The sequence below is a fragment of the Pelmatolapia mariae genome, linkage group LG16_19, assembly GCF_036321145.2.
Source record: "Pelmatolapia mariae isolate MD_Pm_ZW linkage group LG16_19, Pm_UMD_F_2, whole genome shotgun sequence".
Taxonomy (NCBI): Eukaryota; Metazoa; Chordata; class Actinopteri; order Cichliformes; family Cichlidae; genus Pelmatolapia; species Pelmatolapia mariae.
In genome coordinates this window covers 67,485,815-67,503,432 of record NC_086241.1, presented here as the reverse complement: position 1 = coordinate 67,503,432, position 17,618 = coordinate 67,485,815, and the positions used below count along the sequence as shown (strand labels likewise).

General features: G+C 42.6%; 2 protein-coding genes across 2 annotated transcripts in view; both read right to left on the bottom strand.

Annotated features, from left to right (window-relative positions):
- col12a1a (collagen, type XII, alpha 1a) overlaps nucleotides 1–8,294 on the bottom strand; it is a 46,952-nt gene extending 38,658 nt beyond the window's left edge. The window contains exons 1-9 of the mRNA XM_063497444.1: nucleotides 8,133–8,294; nucleotides 6,786–6,891; nucleotides 3,217–3,336; nucleotides 2,990–3,133; nucleotides 2,473–2,526; nucleotides 1,112–1,375; nucleotides 858–1,022; nucleotides 456–629; nucleotides 62–352 (exon numbers count right to left, since the gene is read on the bottom strand). Coding sequence (XP_063353514.1) covers nucleotides 62–352; nucleotides 456–629; nucleotides 858–1,022; nucleotides 1,112–1,375; nucleotides 2,473–2,526; nucleotides 2,990–3,133; nucleotides 3,217–3,336; nucleotides 6,786–6,855 — 1,282 coding nt within the window. The 5' untranslated portion in view covers nucleotides 6,856–6,891; nucleotides 8,133–8,294. The remainder of the gene's footprint in view (nucleotides 1–61; nucleotides 353–455; nucleotides 630–857; nucleotides 1,023–1,111; nucleotides 1,376–2,472; nucleotides 2,527–2,989; nucleotides 3,134–3,216; nucleotides 3,337–6,785; nucleotides 6,892–8,132) is intronic.
- Nucleotides 8,295–11,490: 3,196 nt separating this feature from the next.
- Nucleotides 11,491–17,082, bottom strand: LOC134645859 (cell cycle control protein 50A-like). Its single transcript, XM_063499473.1, has 7 exons — nucleotides 16,611–17,082; nucleotides 15,488–15,607; nucleotides 13,987–14,094; nucleotides 13,809–13,896; nucleotides 13,527–13,670; nucleotides 13,229–13,438; nucleotides 11,491–12,484 (listed from the first exon to the last, which is right to left on the bottom strand). Exons 1-7 carry the CDS (start codon nucleotides 16,851–16,853, stop codon nucleotides 12,291–12,293), a joined length of 1,107 nt encoding a protein of 368 aa, XP_063355543.1. The 5' UTR covers nucleotides 16,854–17,082; the 3' UTR covers nucleotides 11,491–12,290.
- Between the last annotated feature and the right edge of the window lie 536 nt (nucleotides 17,083–17,618).

Genomic DNA, 17,618 nt, shown 5'->3' with positions numbered 1-17,618 from the left:
GATTCATTCATGAGTACATCAAACTTAAAAGCTGACCACACGTGACAGCAGACCACCTCACCTGTTGACACCTTGACAGGCTGCGTCTTCTCCAGTTCAACGATGGCTTCACTGGGAGTCAGACCTTTGAGTGCGTACAGGCTGATTTCATACTCGGTCTCGGGGGAAAGGTCACGGACGTTGACGGATGTCTGTCCAGCCCCAATGTACAGCTCTTGGCGTTTCATGCCGGGCAGCATGGGATTGAGGGTTAGCTTGTAGCCCGTGATATCACCCAGAGACGAGTCCCATGTCACCCTCATTGACTTGGATGAAACTTCTGTGACCTTCAGGTTAGAGGCTGGCTCCACCACTGTGGGACGCATCAAAGTAAACAAGATGCTGCACATCAGTATACTGTAACAGCATTTTAGATGAATCCTGCATGGGCATGTATTAAATATCACTTGACTCACTCTCCTCTCCGCTGACCAGAGAGCTCAGCTGCTCGTCAACACCGGAGCACACTTGTGTTATGATCTCTTTCTGGACCTCCTGGATCATGTCAAAGTTGGGCACATTGTACACGTGTTTGCTGTGAGGTGTGGAGGCTATTTCCCTGAGCTCATCCTCATCTGCTCCTTTGATACCTGTGAAGGAAAAACAGTAACTCATGTGTTAGGACTGTCTGCTTTACAGATGTGATTTAGGGCATTGCTTATGTTAGGCAATACAACAGTATTTGACTTTTACTGGGGCAAAACTGGATTTTAAAACGAGCCGTCAATGGAAAATCAAATGGTTTCTGAGAACAGGCAGACTTTCACATGGGAAAGCACAAATCAGAAAGAAAAAAAACACTGAATAATAAACCATACCTAGGACAAATATTTCCACTCCAATGTTCCTAAGTCTTCTAGCATGCTCCTCCACTGGGTCTTGGGATTTTCCATCAGTGATGATCATGGCTACCTTTGGAAAAGCTTTCCTGGATCCAGCTGCCTCAGTGAAAATGTTTCTCACCAGGTACTCTATGGCATCGCCTTTAAAAAGAAGTTCATGTGTATTTTTAAGTCCTCGCTCACAATCACGTTAAAAAACGAGATTCAAAGCCTCCTGACAAACATCGTACCTGTCATGGTATTTCCTCCTTTGTACGGAAGTGAGTTGATAGCTTGGAGCAGGTCTCCTCTCCTGGTGTAACGAGTGAGGGGGAACTCTGTACGAGTGTCTGAGCTGTACTGAACCACCGCCACCCGGGTTTTGTCCTCGCCAATGTCAAAGGCCCCTGCCAGCGAGCCGATAAAGCTCCGGATGTGTTTGAAGTTTTCTCTTCCCACACTCCAAGAGCCGTCCACCAGGAAAACCAAGTCGGTTATCGCACTGACCGAACACTCTGAGGACAGACGGCGGACAGGAAAGACCGTCAGTCAGGAGAACAGTCGATGAGAGAATGAATAAACACACTTTAACTGATTCAAATTAGGAATGGACTGGCTTTCACTTTTGGTGAATGATGGGGTTAAAATCTCAGAAAGCAGAAAACTACATTCTTTACATCTCACGGTGATATTTTAAATCATGGCATTTCTTCTGTCCGTCTGAATAAAATAAAATCTTTGACAGGTAGTTGGATGACTGAGAGATGTGCATTCTTGCTTCAAAGGAACTCTGAGCCATTGCCAAAAGTGGGCTGGTGCAGTTATTCCAGCAGACTGAGGCAAAAATGTGCTTTTGTAGACTAAATATTCAGCAGAAGTTCCACTGGCAATATCTACTTTTAAACACTGAGATCCTGAAGCCTTTAAATCATAGATGCAACAGAACATTTAAGTTGAAATGCTAATTGGCAGGGCTTATGTGGATGGACTTTAATCCTCGCTCCCTGCGCTCTCATTGACTCTAAATTCGATTCCTCCTGTCTCACATGAAACATTCAGAAAAAGGCATCTTTAGTCAAAATGCTCTGACTTAATGTTTCAGAGGATCTGCACACATGGTTACAGTTTCCAATCATCATATGAGGGGAAAGTGAGCACGTCTGCCCGTCAGTCACCACGGACAGTTTGAATAAGCTGAGGAAAGTTTGCAATGGCGACGCTTGATCAAAGCTGTACTCGTCTTAGAGGAACAGTACTTCAGACCGGCCTCCTGCTCCTTTCCACTCCAAAATCGTTCTCCTTAAGGGTGAAGCTGAGAGCTCAAGGGAGCTTTTCTCTTGCAGCTTCAAGCCTTCCTTTCCTTTTTTTTTCTTCTTAATTCTAACCAGCCTGCTGGTTAGAATTAAAGGAACCAATGTGCCTTTCCACTCACTGCCAAAACCCTGTCTGCCTACCCAGTTAGAACCCAGTAAGATGCCTGACCAAATTATTCCATGGGAAAAATATTATGATGACAGTCAAAAAGGAAAAAATACATTTTAAAAGTTCGGAAAGCCCTGCGAAGGGTCGGGTCTGTTTGGATTTTGGCCGACACTGCAGTACGCATACTCACTGATTGCATCTGCCTGTGGCCTCCTGACTCGTCCGCTGCTGTTACTGGACTGGACTGAAACACAGGAAACACTCGGTGAGTTAGCGCCGCACATTGCCGCCTCACTGTGTACTTTTTCACAGCGGAAAAGGCAAGAAAATCAACACATCATAAAAGCAGCTCCGTACGCACACAAACGCTGCATTAACTACAAACAGCGAGCAATTCAAGAGTCGGTAAACAGATGTGATTTTTCCCTTTCCTAGATTTTTTATGGCTGGATGGAAATGCTATTACTTGACTTTTACTAGCATATTATATGATTAAATTCTCTCCGTGTTGCCGAGGGAGTAAATGCTTTGTATCAGTGAACATAATTCAGAGGTTTCAATAGCCAGCAAGGAAAAGTGATTTCCTGATGTCCCTCCAATTCACATCAGGACACAATAAGAACATTATAGAGCGTAAAAACATACACTTACTTTTTAAAAACCTGTTTTCCACTGAAAAATATGTTTATAAAGCATAATCAACTCACTGGTCAGTTGTCCAAAGATGGGGAGGCTTTCCTCTGAGCCATAATAGGAGCTGATTGACACAGAGTAGTCCAAGTCAGGGGTCAGGTCAGTGAGTGATGTCATAGTGGCAGATGCAGCTAGGGTAAATTCTCTGGTCGGTTCATCTATGAGGAGGAAAGCAGGAAGTTAGAAAGCTGCTGGGGTTTCAAACCGTTTGTAGTCTCAGCACACCAACACACGCACTGACCTCCATCCGGCACTTGCACTTGTATTCTGAAGCCCTCTATCGTTGCCGAGGGTCTCACCCACGACATTTCCACTGTATTCTCATTTAGAATGTGAAATTTCAAGTTTGAGGGCGGTTCCACTGCAAATAAGAGACGAAACGCTGTTAAATCACAAGACGCGTGTGACCGTGGGCGTATTTCTGATCAAATATACGCAGCTTTGATTAAACATTCACATTAATCCCAACGACAAACACTTCGTGGCTGAAGCGGACTTGTTCGTTGTTGGGGCCAAACACACAGCACGTCCCTCTGTGAGGGTGACAGGTGAGGAACACGTGACAATGGAAAAGTGTGAGAAGCCATTTTGGAGCAAAATGGCGCTTGTTTGAGTTGCCCAGCCGAGACGGCCCGGCAGCTCAAGCACTGGCATACACGTCAAGTGCACGAATCCACGCAAACGCCACCAAAGTGCAGACACTGAGTGAACCATCCAACACATGCTAAGTGCAGTTACAACGCATGCCCCGACCACATATTAAACTGCCTTTATGATGGAGTCGAGCTCAGAGTAACAAACACAACAGTGACTTCATTCTTAAGTTACCGATTATACAATGGAATCAACGATGCCATGTAGCTGTTGGAGTGACAAAATGAACACCATATGTTATATACACAACGTATATAAACATATCTGAGGGACAAAAAAATACTTTGTTGTTTATTTGCTTACGACTCTTTACAAAAGCGTGTGGCACACATCCATTGCAAACCTTTCAAAAAGAATACACAATTCGTCACCGGCGACTCTTGTGTACTTTTTCAGCAGCAGCGAAAATGCACAAGAAGGTGTGAGAGAACAAGACTTCTTCAGACAACCAAATGTGCTTTTACAGAGAAAGGTGTGCATGTAAAATAAATACGAGAAGACATATACAGTGTGAGAAGACCGCAGGCCTTTACATGGAGCTGACTTGATGACAACATCATGCAGTGTGTACATGAGAAAGTTGTTTGACTCAACAACTTTGACCGGCTGGACATTAGTTTTCCATGTACAGAGACAGAGATGACAAACATATTTTAGAATGATATTCTTTCTTACGTCTTGTCGGCTGCAGGCAGGCAGAGTCAAAGAGACGGTGTTAACGTTTGAGTACGTGAGTACCACACATGCATTAAAGTCACATCAGAGTATTTCAGGAACTAGTAGCAAACTTCTGACTGCGTTTCTGTCAACCGGGTTAACCACTGTTAGAGTCGGGTCACTGTGTGGGTGTTAGTTCATATTTTGTGAGCTCATCTTTCAGTTACTTCTCTTGTAATCATACATGCAGCTCTGAAAGTCTTTTCACTCAGTAGATTAGTGTCAACAACACAAAACTCGAGCAATTAATCAAATTAATTTTCGTGAGGTTAATGAGGTTAGCACAACCAATCTTACGTGGTCCTCCGGTGCGGGTCCTCGTTTATCCGTGTAGTGGCGGGGACGCGAACATGCATGAGATGCAGTACTGGGTGCATGCTTCATAAGAGTGCCGTGGGCGGCAAGAATATCATTGTAAAATATACTATGAGGAGGAAGCCATAGCTTGGGACACACTGAGTGCACAGGCAGATGACAAAGAGGAGCCCACCAAATATTTAAAAACTGGCATTGGAGGATCACCAACCTGGCATCTCAACTCAAGGAGCCCCGGTGGACCATGTTGCCCCTGATTTCTCCACGAGTACTCATCTCCAACACCAAAACGGTACGGGTGTATAGTATGTGTTGGTACTTGGGTGTGGATGAGTTGGGGAGGGGTACTGAGTAGCACAGCGTGGACGATGGGTGGAAAATTCAGCTGCAGGATGCGCCTGCCGCTCCCACGTTTGTTCATGGCGAGCTTGTCTGAGCATCTTGTTTTGATTTGCTACAGTTCCTTTCACCGCATGTCTGTCTGCTCTAAAAAAATGTAGCTGAGGAACAAAGGTGGTTTTGTCAAAATAATCGCGGGTAGGTTATTTGGACTTTGCGGTTGCGTTTGTTATATGGACGTCTGTCCCATCAGCTCATAATAAAGGACACTTCTGTCTTCCAGGGGCCAGAATCTGGCTCCCGTTGTGTTACCTCAGTCTCCAGCAGTCAGTCAGCCAACCAGCTATCCTGACTTGAGCTGCTGCCAATAGGAGAGACCAAGAAGAGGAGGAAAGAACACTGACTCTCCCAAAGAGGCAGGACAGATGCCAAAGTAATTCCACAGCCTGTGCTGACATTAAACATTACTGCATATTAACTTTCCATATGTCCTGCAACTCAGCATTTTCACAAATGCCCGCAAAGAAGCTCGAGAAAGGCCCTTTGTCTTTGTGCTGTCTGAGGATTAATTGGCTATTCTCCTATTTCATCTTTCCACTCGGTTAGCGGAGATACCCGAGCGCAGACTCCTCGGCCGTGTGAGAGCAGGATTTCATACCACCTCTCTAGATTTGTCATTATTTTGGACGGAGATGTTTGAATATGTAATTACATTAAGTCATTTTCTGTCAGAACTACTCCTGCTACAACCGATTCCTAACCATTGATGACGTTTTACATCATGTCACATGTGGAGCAAAATCATTTAGCTTCTACTGAAACTGTAATGTAGAAGCGTGAAATCAGTTTTGGAAAGGAAAAAGCACGACACTCGAGTTTTAATCACTTGCATTTTTCTTGCACAGATCCACTTCTGCCCACTTAAATGACTCTACTCCAGTAGGACGCTGCTTCTGTAAATTGAGCACTTAATACACTTTTCACATTTCTATTTATTATTAAAACTGAAATGACTGTATTCTACTTTATCTTTTGTGCTTTTGCTGTCATGCACAATAATCTAATGTTTTAACAGCTGTTAGAACCACTACAAAAGAAATTTGCATATGTTTTGGGGATCTTTCTGCACCTTTAGTGTAATGATGATAACATTTATGTAAGCCAGATTAATCAGTGCTTAACTACCCGGTTCGGGCCGTCTTCCCATTTTTGCTTTGGAAAAAGTGTAAAACTGAAATAGCAAAAACTGTGCTAAAACATTTATAAGGAAACATTAACCACAAAATGCCTTTTGTTATACTTGTAGTCTGTGTCCTGCTGTTTAATACATTCAGTTAGAAACTGGAAATTAAATAAACTTTCGTGTGCACGGTTTCTCACATGTGCCAAATCTGGATGAGAAAATTGCTCGTGCATTGTTGGTTTAAAACTCCTAAATTACAGTTTAATTCCAAGTCAGTGGGATCTGGATTTGGAGTTCACATCAAAGCAAACAATGAGTCCTGATAGATAAATTGGGAAAATATGCCACTACTGAGGAATAAAAGCATGACAGACATCAAGGAATCAGTCACATAGTCAACATATCATACATATGAAATAAGAATAACTTTATTCAGTCAGTACAAACAGTTCATGTTTGGTTGTGATGAATCGCTCACATTAATTCCAGTAGCTTCAATAAGGAGTGGAGATAAGAGGTAAAAATAGAAAAGGAGGAGATAAAGACTGGACAGAGTTGAATAGTGTGTGTGGGGAGAGTGAGGCCAGATGGTTTGTATTTACCTTGAGCATCTATGGAGGACAACAGGGCCGCCAGGAAGGCAGCCGTGGCCAGAGACAGCCCTATCTTCATGTTTGGCTCTAAAGGGTCAGCAGCGCATCAAAAAGTCTGCAGACAACAACAAAAAAGGACATTTGCACATCTCAGCTCACTTTTTCACTGTGGTGTCCAGGCATCAGCTTTACACCTAACTTAGAGCTGCGTCTAAAGCATGACCTGAGAGCGAACCGTTCGCCTTTACAATTAGACAGCGTGCACGCACTTCTCCCTGGATCATGTTTCTTTGAATATAAATCTAGATAAATAACTTTAATTAGTCAGTCATCGCTTTCAGTCCCGACACAAAAAACTGCTGGATCCACCTAGACTCCTTTACACAACCAACCACACCTTGCTGCCTTCAGTTGACTCCCATGGCCTGAGGGAGCGCTTTTCTTACCACTGAATGAAGCTCTGCAGTTATTCAGTATTAAGAGAATGAAAGAAATATCCAACACATGCAATTCAGTTTTGATTTTCCAGTGCATAAACTGGAAAATGGATGTGTTTCTGGTTGTTTGCTGACTTTGGCAGCTTGCTGTGCGGATCATTACATCCAGCATAGTCTGGCTGGTTCTCGTTCACATAACACCTACGGGGATGAAGACTGGAGGACCTTATGATATCACTAAGTCTGTGATATCACGGGCTACTCGGTAATGATTAATTTTCATGTATATGAAATGGAAAATATATTACTCCTCTATCCTTCCCTAAATCTTCTCTAACTGGGGAAGGGTTCCCTTGGGAAAAGAAAAAAAAATCATAGAAGCAAAAGTTTGTTTTTAATACATTCATTTCCTGTTGCAGATTTACTTGGATGTGATTAATTTGCATTTTTGACATTATTTTATTATTATAAACTCATAAGCCGTCCTCATACGGGACACTTCGGGCATAACTCGGATTCTTTAAACTTAACCACAGGCTGTGCGCTCCGCCTGGTGCACATGTGAGGACACTGCAGCTCTGGATCCAAATGGATGTCTTGGATCATATAAAACACAAATATTAGGCTAAATCTAAGTTACAACAGGCTTACCTGCCTCTCGCGGTGGCTGCATTTAAATCTGTTCAGCTCAACAAAAAAATCGAGCTCTTATCTTAAAAATCTTCTAATCTCAGATCAACAACTCATTTCAAACTTCTATAATTTGCTTTAAGAGCATTCACCTTGGTTTGGTGATCAAAGCGCATTAAACTGAAAAACTGTGAATAAAAAATTTAAATATTGTAGCAAAATTTTGTGAGGAAAAATAAAAGTTGATCTCTTTAACTTAATTGTTAGAAATAAAAGTTCGTCTACTCACCTATTGAAGTTCCCCAAAAATTCTGAACGGACCAAATGTGAGCGCAGCCCGCTTGAAGCCTCCCCCCTCAGGAAAGTAAGAAATTTCAGGAGCTGCTCCTGGACCCCCTTTCCTCTCTCTCTGGCTACTGGAAGCTCCGCCAGCAGATGTCCAAGAAGGGAAAGCCTCTTTCCAAGTGGGAAGAATCTTTCCACCATCGGCTACTTAATAAGGGGGGAGTTCCCAGCTCTCAATTTACCATCATATGGGCTTCTTACGAAAGCGCCGTCCTTCACTTGATGTATGTCCCCCGCTAAGACCGACCGGGTGTTCGGAAATTACATTTTTCCCAGCATTCCTTCGATCTGGCGACGAGTTTCCAGCGCCAATTGTGACTTCACAGCAGGGGCACCTTTGGCCAGAGCGCACTGAGGGGAACTTTCTTATTTGCGCAATGAGCAACATTATCCAGCTTATTTACACAGATGTCAGCTGAAATTAAAACTTCACTTTTTCATTTATAAACAATAATCTTTTTTGCTGTTATTCTCCCCATAATGCGCTCAAGATGCATAAAGAAACAAAAGCGAAATCACATCAGTCCGTTTGTCTTTCAAGTTTATTTAAAATACAAAGGACTGAGTTTAGTTGGCTTTTATTGGGGAAGCCCTGGATTTTGAGCAGCAGCTGCTCCTGAAACTGAGAGTCGAAGGTTTATGGCGCCCTCTAGTAGTCAAACTAGAGATAGACAGCAGATACAGGCTTGGGAAATAAGTCTAAAGCAGGGGTGTCGAACTCCAGGCCTCGAGGGCCGGTGTCCTGCAGGTTTTAGATCTCACCCTCGGTCTACACACCTGAATCTAATGATGTGTTCATTAGCAGGCCTCTGGAGAACTTCAAGACATGTTGAGGAGGTCATTTAGCCATTTAAATCAGCTGTGTTGGATCAAGGACACATCTAAAACCTGCAGGACACTGGGAAATACTTGGGATATTTCCCAAAGTAGAATAAATGATTTTGCAGGTTTTAGTTAAAAATACCAACATTCCTTTAAAAAGAGAGTGAGTGTGATTTATCTGCACGATAAATAAGCAGTGATCTCAAGCATCTAATACTGAACGTTTACAGAGTTACACCATGAGACAAACACCCAGGAGGGCGATCTTGTTTCACTGTGGCTTCCTGGGCATCACAGCACTAACAGCTCATTTACAACATATCCACTCCTTGTGAGGAGATCAAACAAGAATTACAGATGTAACCGAGATACAACACAAGTTAATAATCTAGACTTCAAACAGCCTCGATGATGCATCGTCAAATTACAGGCATTTTTCTTTAAAAGACAGTTTGGGTTAAAACGCTGGGGTCGGGACGCGGGCGTGTTTTATCCAAAACACAGAGTGAGACATCTGAAATTAGCCTGACTCATCAAATCTCAGACGAGAGCTGACATACCAAACACACTGAGACTCATTGTGGCTCTGTGGAGCGGAGCGTCCTTTGACCCACCCTTTAGATGATGATGGGCATGCTGTTGTCCTCCTGATCAAAGAGGGGGAGGAATGAAAACACATTATTGCTTCAAAGGCTTCAGTTTCTGTGTTCATGCTTCTAAAAAAACAAAGAAATAATATAAAAATGATTTGAGCAAATTTCTCCCAACAAGAATGTCTAAAGTTTGCTTGCAAAGAGCTCTACTCTGGTTAACCACAGCAATCACATGATGTGCTGGAACAGTGCTTGTTTTGGGATTTTAGCAGCAAGGATTGGATATTTGCTAACAAGAGCTCCAGATTTCTAGTATTATGGAAGATCAGCAAAGCCTGGCACACTCTGAATGTTGACTTTGCAAGATTTGTTACTTGCAGCATACAAGAATAACTGCTAAAAGCCCAGCTCCCCTACAGGCGGAGATCTTTCAATAATGCAGCAGGTATCTCATAGATATTTATCCTCCAGGCTACAAAAAAGTCAAGGTTCTGTCTCTAGAACCTGGAAATCCAAAGAGACACTTTCATTTTACTGTAACTTACTGAGAAATACAGCCTGTCATCCTGTACCTCCATCTAAAGATTCACATAAAGTAAAAACAATATTTCAAGCAAACATTTGCTTGTGATTTACTTATAATAAGCTTTAAGACGCCACACTGCTGGAGGAGCCTTGTGATCACAACGATGCACAAAACAGCAGCGTTGGTCAAAAGTGAACCGACAAGAAACAACTTCACTTCAAATCATCCCAAATCCATAAAATAATACTGAAAGATCTTCACCTTTTCAGATGTTTGAGTTTTTCTCCTTCTGTGTTCTCAGTCTGTCTGTGGGAACCACCGGACCTACAATTAGGCCCTTAAAGGCTGATAAAGCCAAATGGCGACACCTGCTGGTCAGCCCTGTGCGTTGCAGTGAGTTCAGTTAAAAGATGAGTTCAATGGTATACACAGTCCATAATTCATATAACGCTAATTAGGCATGAATGAATGTAAATCTAATTACTGTCTAATCTATTTCATATCTAAGTTTTTAAAGGTTTAGCTCGAGCCTTTTGACAAACCTGTTTTTTTATGATAAATACAGCAGATAAAAGTCTTCTTAACAAAAGTTAGCTCTTCATTTTGCCTAACCTTCCCCATTTTCCCCAGTTCCCAGAGATTATCAGTATGGTGTGTTATTGATGATCGTTTTTGTCGTGTATTTCAGTGTCTGAGACAGTCAGATTCCATTCAACGTTCTGATGATGATGATGGTAATCTGCTGGTAAGACGGGCGTGACTGAATCCAGAGCGGTGAGTAAGAGGAGCACAGAAGCATTAAGAGTAGGAGAGTGTATAAGAGACACATTAAACACAGCCTCCTCCTTACCTGGTTAAGTGATGCAGTCCACACAGGTGAGGCTTTAAGTACAAGGACTGTGTGGAAGAGAAGGTGGTTTTACTTTAGCTTCTTTTATTGGTAGCACTTTACAACATCACACCATTAAGCATTAGTAAGGTATGAGCTAATGTTTCATTCATATATCATTATTCCTCCTTAGTACGTCATTTATCAATACAGATGTGTTACTGTTGCACCACACAGAGCTATCACTGCTGGTAATGATCATTAAACTATATCTGGATTTATAAATGACATACTAAGGAGGAGTAGTGATATATAAATGACGAATTAAGCACTTACTAATACTTTACTAATAGTGTGACATCATTATAAAGTGCTACTTTTTATGTGTTTAAATTCTTGAGGGGTTTATATTCCCTTATTTCATTAAGTTAATAAATGCCAATAAAACACATCAACATCCCCACAAAACACAGTAGCATGGATAATGGAAGCAGTGTGAGTTGTACCATTATAATCACAAATGACAGCGATACATTGACCAAGTTCTTTAATTGGACCCTACAAACCTTATAAAAAGCCAAGGAGCTCAAATTGAAACAGTTTTAACAGCATAATAAACCAAGAACAGTCCAGAAGGGCGAAACAAGGGGGAACCGAACAAACGGGACACTTTTAAAGTGCATATCGTTTGGTCAACATTAACCAATCACAGATGATTTCACACTCTGGCCGAACCACCAACAAACAATAAATTAAGAATTCTCGTGCTCCACCCACCCAGAGACACCACCTTTGAATTAGGAATACTGTATAAAGTAAGTTTTATGAGTAATAAATAAAAGACTGGCTCCTCGGTCACAGTGGAGGGCAGAAAAGCATATTTCTGTTATTACTTCTTATTAATGCTTTATGACTCTTGAATATCAGTATTTATCCAAGCAATCATAATCACCTTCAGTATTCAAGGTAATCTCAGAACCCACAGAGGTATGTCAATGAAGTATTACGGTACATTCATCAGCAGGACATATAACTTTACATAATATGGACAAAAACTTGCATTAAAATTACATACATCCTTCAATAATTAAGCCATTCGCAAAGCACTGCTAAAATGAAACAGGTACTTTGATAATGTTCAGATAAATAAAAGACTGCAAACCTGAAGACATAAAAAGACATTCTCAGCAAATCGGCCTGAAGCTATATACACAGAGACGCCTCGCTACGCTTAAACACAGCTTTGATGAGAAACTGGAGACGCTACCGCACCACAGCCTGGTACAGTGTACGCACTCGTGCATGCAGAGGCCGGAGCGTGGAACGCGCCGTTTAGCTTGGGATATCCGCACTGGTGTTGCGGTTGTCGTATTTGTGGTGGATGATGAGCAGAACCACACCCAGGAAGAAGCAGATGGAGCCCACGGTGATGTAGGCGATGCCCAGGAAGGGGTTCTTTCCTCCCATCCAGGAGATGGTGCTCAGGATCATCCGCTTGCGACCATCAAAACTGAGTACGGGGTAATCTGATTACATGCGGTTAAAGAGAAATGACAGCGCACACACACACGAACAACTGATACACCCTTAATCTACTGAGATTCGAGAAACCAGAAAAATGATCTTTTCAAATATCTTTACACTCAATGGACACTTTATTAGGTACGCCTTGCTGTTGTCTTCACAACAGACTTAATGGCACAGTTTCAACAAGGTGCTGGAAACATTTTGATTTTGAAGATATTTTGGAGATAAGGACAAACTCCTGTTTCACCACATCCCAAAAGTGTCTCTATTGATTTAAATCCCTTGACTTTGGAAGGCATTTGGAAGTGCACTGAACTCTTTATCACATTCAAGGAACCAACTTTGTGACGTGGTGCGTTATCCTGCTGTAAGGGCCAATAGAAGATGGATACACTGTGGCCATAAAGGAATATAAAATAATAATCTATTTGTGGCCCAGAGTGTATACTTACTTGAGTATATGTAGATGTGTTTAAAATATTTATATCTGCACACCTCTTGAATCAAAAGCTTCTCCGTGTGCTAATCAAAGAAGCAGAGATACTGCAAGTAAAGAGCTTTAGACCGTCTGATCTGGAACACAGAGCGCAGACTGAGGACTGACATGAGGATGATTTACGATTACTGTTTTGATACAATTATTTTAACCTGTTAAGCTTTGTAAGACACAAAAAACTCACGCTAGCCTGTTCAAAGCAGCATGTCTAACTCTAGTAATGAAATTACTGGAATGTGAAGGATACTGTAGGTGATGTTCAACATATAATTCCCGTTGGGGAGAGTTGGGGTGGCGCCAGACTTCTTCTGGATGATGCGATAGAGCTTCCGAAAGGTGGGCAATGCAGCCGTGCGCATCCACACGATGAAGTCCTCATTGATAAAGCCGTTGTTATCGGGATCCGATGGGTCCAGCTCGTACACCGGCTTCGCCCAGTTCACCGGCTTCGCTGTGTCTGAGAAAGATGAAGACAAAACCCAGCTGGTCATTGCAACTCGAGCCTGCGAGCCTACAGAGTCCTGTGAACTGTGTGCAGATGTCACCTTGGAAAGCTAAAGTCAGGTTGCTGTTTCCAGCAGGATTCCTGAATTTCACATGCTTGTCCGTCCACCAAGCAATGCCTTTTTTTACCAGAGGAACTTCAGTTTTGCTGTTGTTGGAATCGACGTAGTACAGCACCAGAGTGTCTGAAACACATAATCAGTGTATTCAGTACTGATATCAGGCTCTACAAAGCTTTAACACAGCAGTTTTAAACTGTAGATAAGACTCCAGTTAAGCTAAACAGCTGAGAGAGGGAAAGTAAAGTTGTTCAACACACTCACCGTTGAAAAGGCTGTTAGCTATGGCCCCACATGGAGCAATGGACACATCTCCGCTCTTACGGTACGGCTCACACTCCTTGCTGGGGTCCTGGAAAAAGGACATAATGTTCACCTGATGGAAGAAACATTCACTGGATTCTCTGAATTATCTATAGGCACAAAAAGTACAGCAGCATACCGTCAGAGCAGACAGGTCACCGTTCAGCTGTCTGTCATCCCTGGACTTCACATAGCGTCTGTGGTTCTGGTAGAAGTTGGACAAGCCGTAGTACATGAAGACATTGCTCTGTACGAGAGAAGAGACGGCATCGCTGACAGAATTAGGAATCAGTAACAACTAGGATGAATGTGCAGCTTTTCTGTGACAGGGTCTTACACACAATCTCTATGATTAACATCATAAATCATCAAGAAAATCATCAAGATTAAAAGATTCCCCTTCGGAAAACAGTGATGAAATTCATTTGAACTCAGTGGTTACTGGGACTGGGAGATAAAACCAAATCCAATGATCTCCACACATATTTAAAAATAAATAATACAACTGTAAAAAGATTAACAACATAGATGAGCTTTATCTAATGTGGGACATCCGTCTTCTTGACAGTCTGTGCCTTCATAAAAGGTTGTGGTGCTTGATCAGGTGGTGATGTTTCTCCCACAGCGTTACAGCACCGGTGTCATCTTTGTTTCGAGCAATCAGGCCAGTTTTACAAACTGCTTTTTGTGCGCACCACCACAGCTCACCTGGTTGAGCTAGCAACCCATATACCAAATGCTGGAGTCCTTAATGCAGGGCCCTGGGTTTGAGTCTGCGCAGGTTTATTTGAGCTATTTCATTCCTGCTCTCTCTCCCTATTTTCTCTGCCGTCTGTTAAATGAGGACTTTTAGTCCTCATTTAACAGACCCTAAAGTAAAGTAGACCCTAAAGTAAACTTTAAATAACCTCATTTTATAGCTACTCCAGCCAGAGACAATTACAGGTGCTGGAAATCTACAAGGAATATAAAAATAACATGGTACAACACAATAGTGCTGCTGCAAAACGACAAGAGAGCAGTACTCCAGAAAATCATTAATCTTGCAAATTCATAAGCGTTTGTTTTCAGTATGAAGAGATCGCTGAAATAAACATTTAAAGTCCAGCTCATTTACTTTGTTGCTCAGTGCTGTTGTTCGTTTCTACACAACTCACTTCATCAGGTTTGTTAAACTGAAAGAGCACATGATTCCATTTTCTGTTGAATGTGAATAACTTTGTTGACAAAAATAATCCACCTTCAGGTGATTCACTCAGTTCAGGGTGCAGTGTACTTAATACAAATACCGGTTTCCTTCTGCTTCTCAGAAAAGAAGCATGCATACATTTTAATTATAAAATGCTATTTTACAAGCCAAATGCAAGCTGTTAAATGAGACGAGTGCAGACGAGCAACTGAGAGCTTTTTATAAATAATCAATAAAGCCTTCTGAAAGCTGCAGAGCATATTTTAAACCTACAACAATCAATAGTAAAGCAGCTTCTAAACAAACCTTGAGTGTTCTTTGTACTCAAAATAGATCTTAATGGACAGTTACTGTTAGGATTGCACAAGCAGCACTCTCTGTCCTGCAGGTAAATGAATGCATTATTCATTGAATTCAAATGCCTGGAAGCTGGTGGGGGATCTGAGCTCACCTCAAACGGCTGGGCCAAAGTGAAGTTGACGGTGCAGACACAGGGCTCTGTGGTGTTCCAGGTGAAGTTCTTTGCACAGTTGTAGCACGGGCTGTCACTGCTCACACCAGTGTAGTCGATCTGAAGCAAAGAGGAAATAAACTGATGTTGAAATACACTCAGTGCCCTGTCTATTCAGGGCAGCAACATGACTAGAAGAAGGTACAGACTTGAATCAAATACAGGAACACTTTGTTTAACGCACAGGCAGCAATCACTTATGATCACAGCAGCCCTCAAAGGCCCACTTTGAGGCAGGAACGCCGGACACATCCTGTGTTTCTTACCTTCTAGTCCAGCTTTGTTTAGACTGTTCTGAAGCCATGTGAAAGCCACTTTAGAGGCTGTGGTTTGTGGTGCTGTTGAACCACACTGCCCAAACTATGATCATCCACACTGATATAAGCCGTGATTCTGATCACTTTCTAGCCTCATTAATATTAAATGGGGCGATCGTGGCTCAAGAGTTGGGAGTTCGCCTTGTAATCGGAAGATTGCCGGTTCGATTCCCGGCTTGGACAGTCTCGGTCATTGTGTCCTTGGGCAAGACACTTCACCCGTTGCCTACTGGTGGTGGTCAGAGGGCCCGGTGGCGCCAGTGTCCGGCAGCCTCGCCTCTGTCAGTGCGCCCCAGGGTGGCTGTGGCTACAACGTAGCTTGCCATCACCAGTGTGTGAATGGGTGGATGACTGGAAATGTAAAGCGCTTTGGGGTCCTTAGGGACTAGTAAAGCGCTATATAAATGCAGGCCATTTACCATTTACCATTTTAAATATGTGGTGCCGGTGTTGTCTAATATCGACCTTTGATACAAGTGTGTAGGAACTTAAAGGCAACCACATTTAAAAGTAACGTCGAATGAATGCGCTTCAAACTATGTTGTTCATCTTTACACTTAACATTGTTAATATTGGCGTGACGTAAAGAAGCTACGTCACTTATCGAAGAACCACTTATTCCTGTTTAGTGAGCCTCCTTCAGCAGGTTTACTGTGTGTATAAGTGGTGTGTAGCTACACCGGGCTGTGTAGAAGAACCGAGAAGAAGCCAGAGTCGGTTAAAGGCGGACAGGAGCGCGACTGTACCTCAAACTCTTTGATGTTGTTGGATGTGACATACAGGCCGATGCCGATGGGGATGAAGATGAGCCCAATGACGAAAAAAGCCGGCAGCACACTGCCTGCTGTGAGGATGGGCTGCCAGGCTGGAAGTCTCTGCTGTTTGAACGCCGTGTTGTCCGGTTTCTTATTTTTCGAAACGCCGGTGCCGCTCGAAGCGCCGGAGTGGTGTCCGTCCTCTTCCTTAGCGTTGTAGCTCGACGCCATCATGGCTGCGGTCAGCTTCGAGTTAAATAATCCTCTCTGACAGACAGCCGAGCTGCTCCGTTAATCCCACACGGCAAGTAAGACACGGAGCGTTTAGGGAAAGGGTAAAACTGTGAGCGAAGTGAACTTTACCCCCAGTCTAATGAAAATATCTGCTCATTGTAGCGCTGACTTCTTGTTTGCCTTCATCTGCGGTTCTCTCTCCAGAAGAAGAAGCCGGAAGCTTTCGAACCAATAGCAAGAAGCAGCGTAGTAGTGACATCATCGCAAACACTAGGGTAACGCCCCTTTGTCACTGACAGCTGATAGTACCTGTAGGCGTCTGTGCTCGGGTTTTAACATGAAGGCTCTACATGTTTGACTGTTTTTAACCTTTTTTCTCAGTCGCAGAACATTTACACATGTTTTTAAAAGATTTTTATATGTGTCCTTTTTATTATTGATTGGCCCAGTTAATGTAAAAAACAAGGCAAAAGAATTTAAAGCTTTGAAGTTAAAGCAATATACCATTCATGTATTACACACAGTAGTTTTAAAATATGTTCTTTCATCAGTTCCTCTTGATCCTTCCCCATCTTTAGTGCTGAACCGTGAGGAGATTCCAGCTCATTCCTCCACCTGCCTTTCTTCCTTCTCTTTGGGGGTTGTCACAGTGATTCATCTGCCACCCTTTCACCCTGTCGCTAGAATCCTCCTCTGTCACACCAAACCTCTGCATGTCCTCCTTCACTACATCCTTGAAGCTTCTTTGTTGTCTTATTCCTTTCT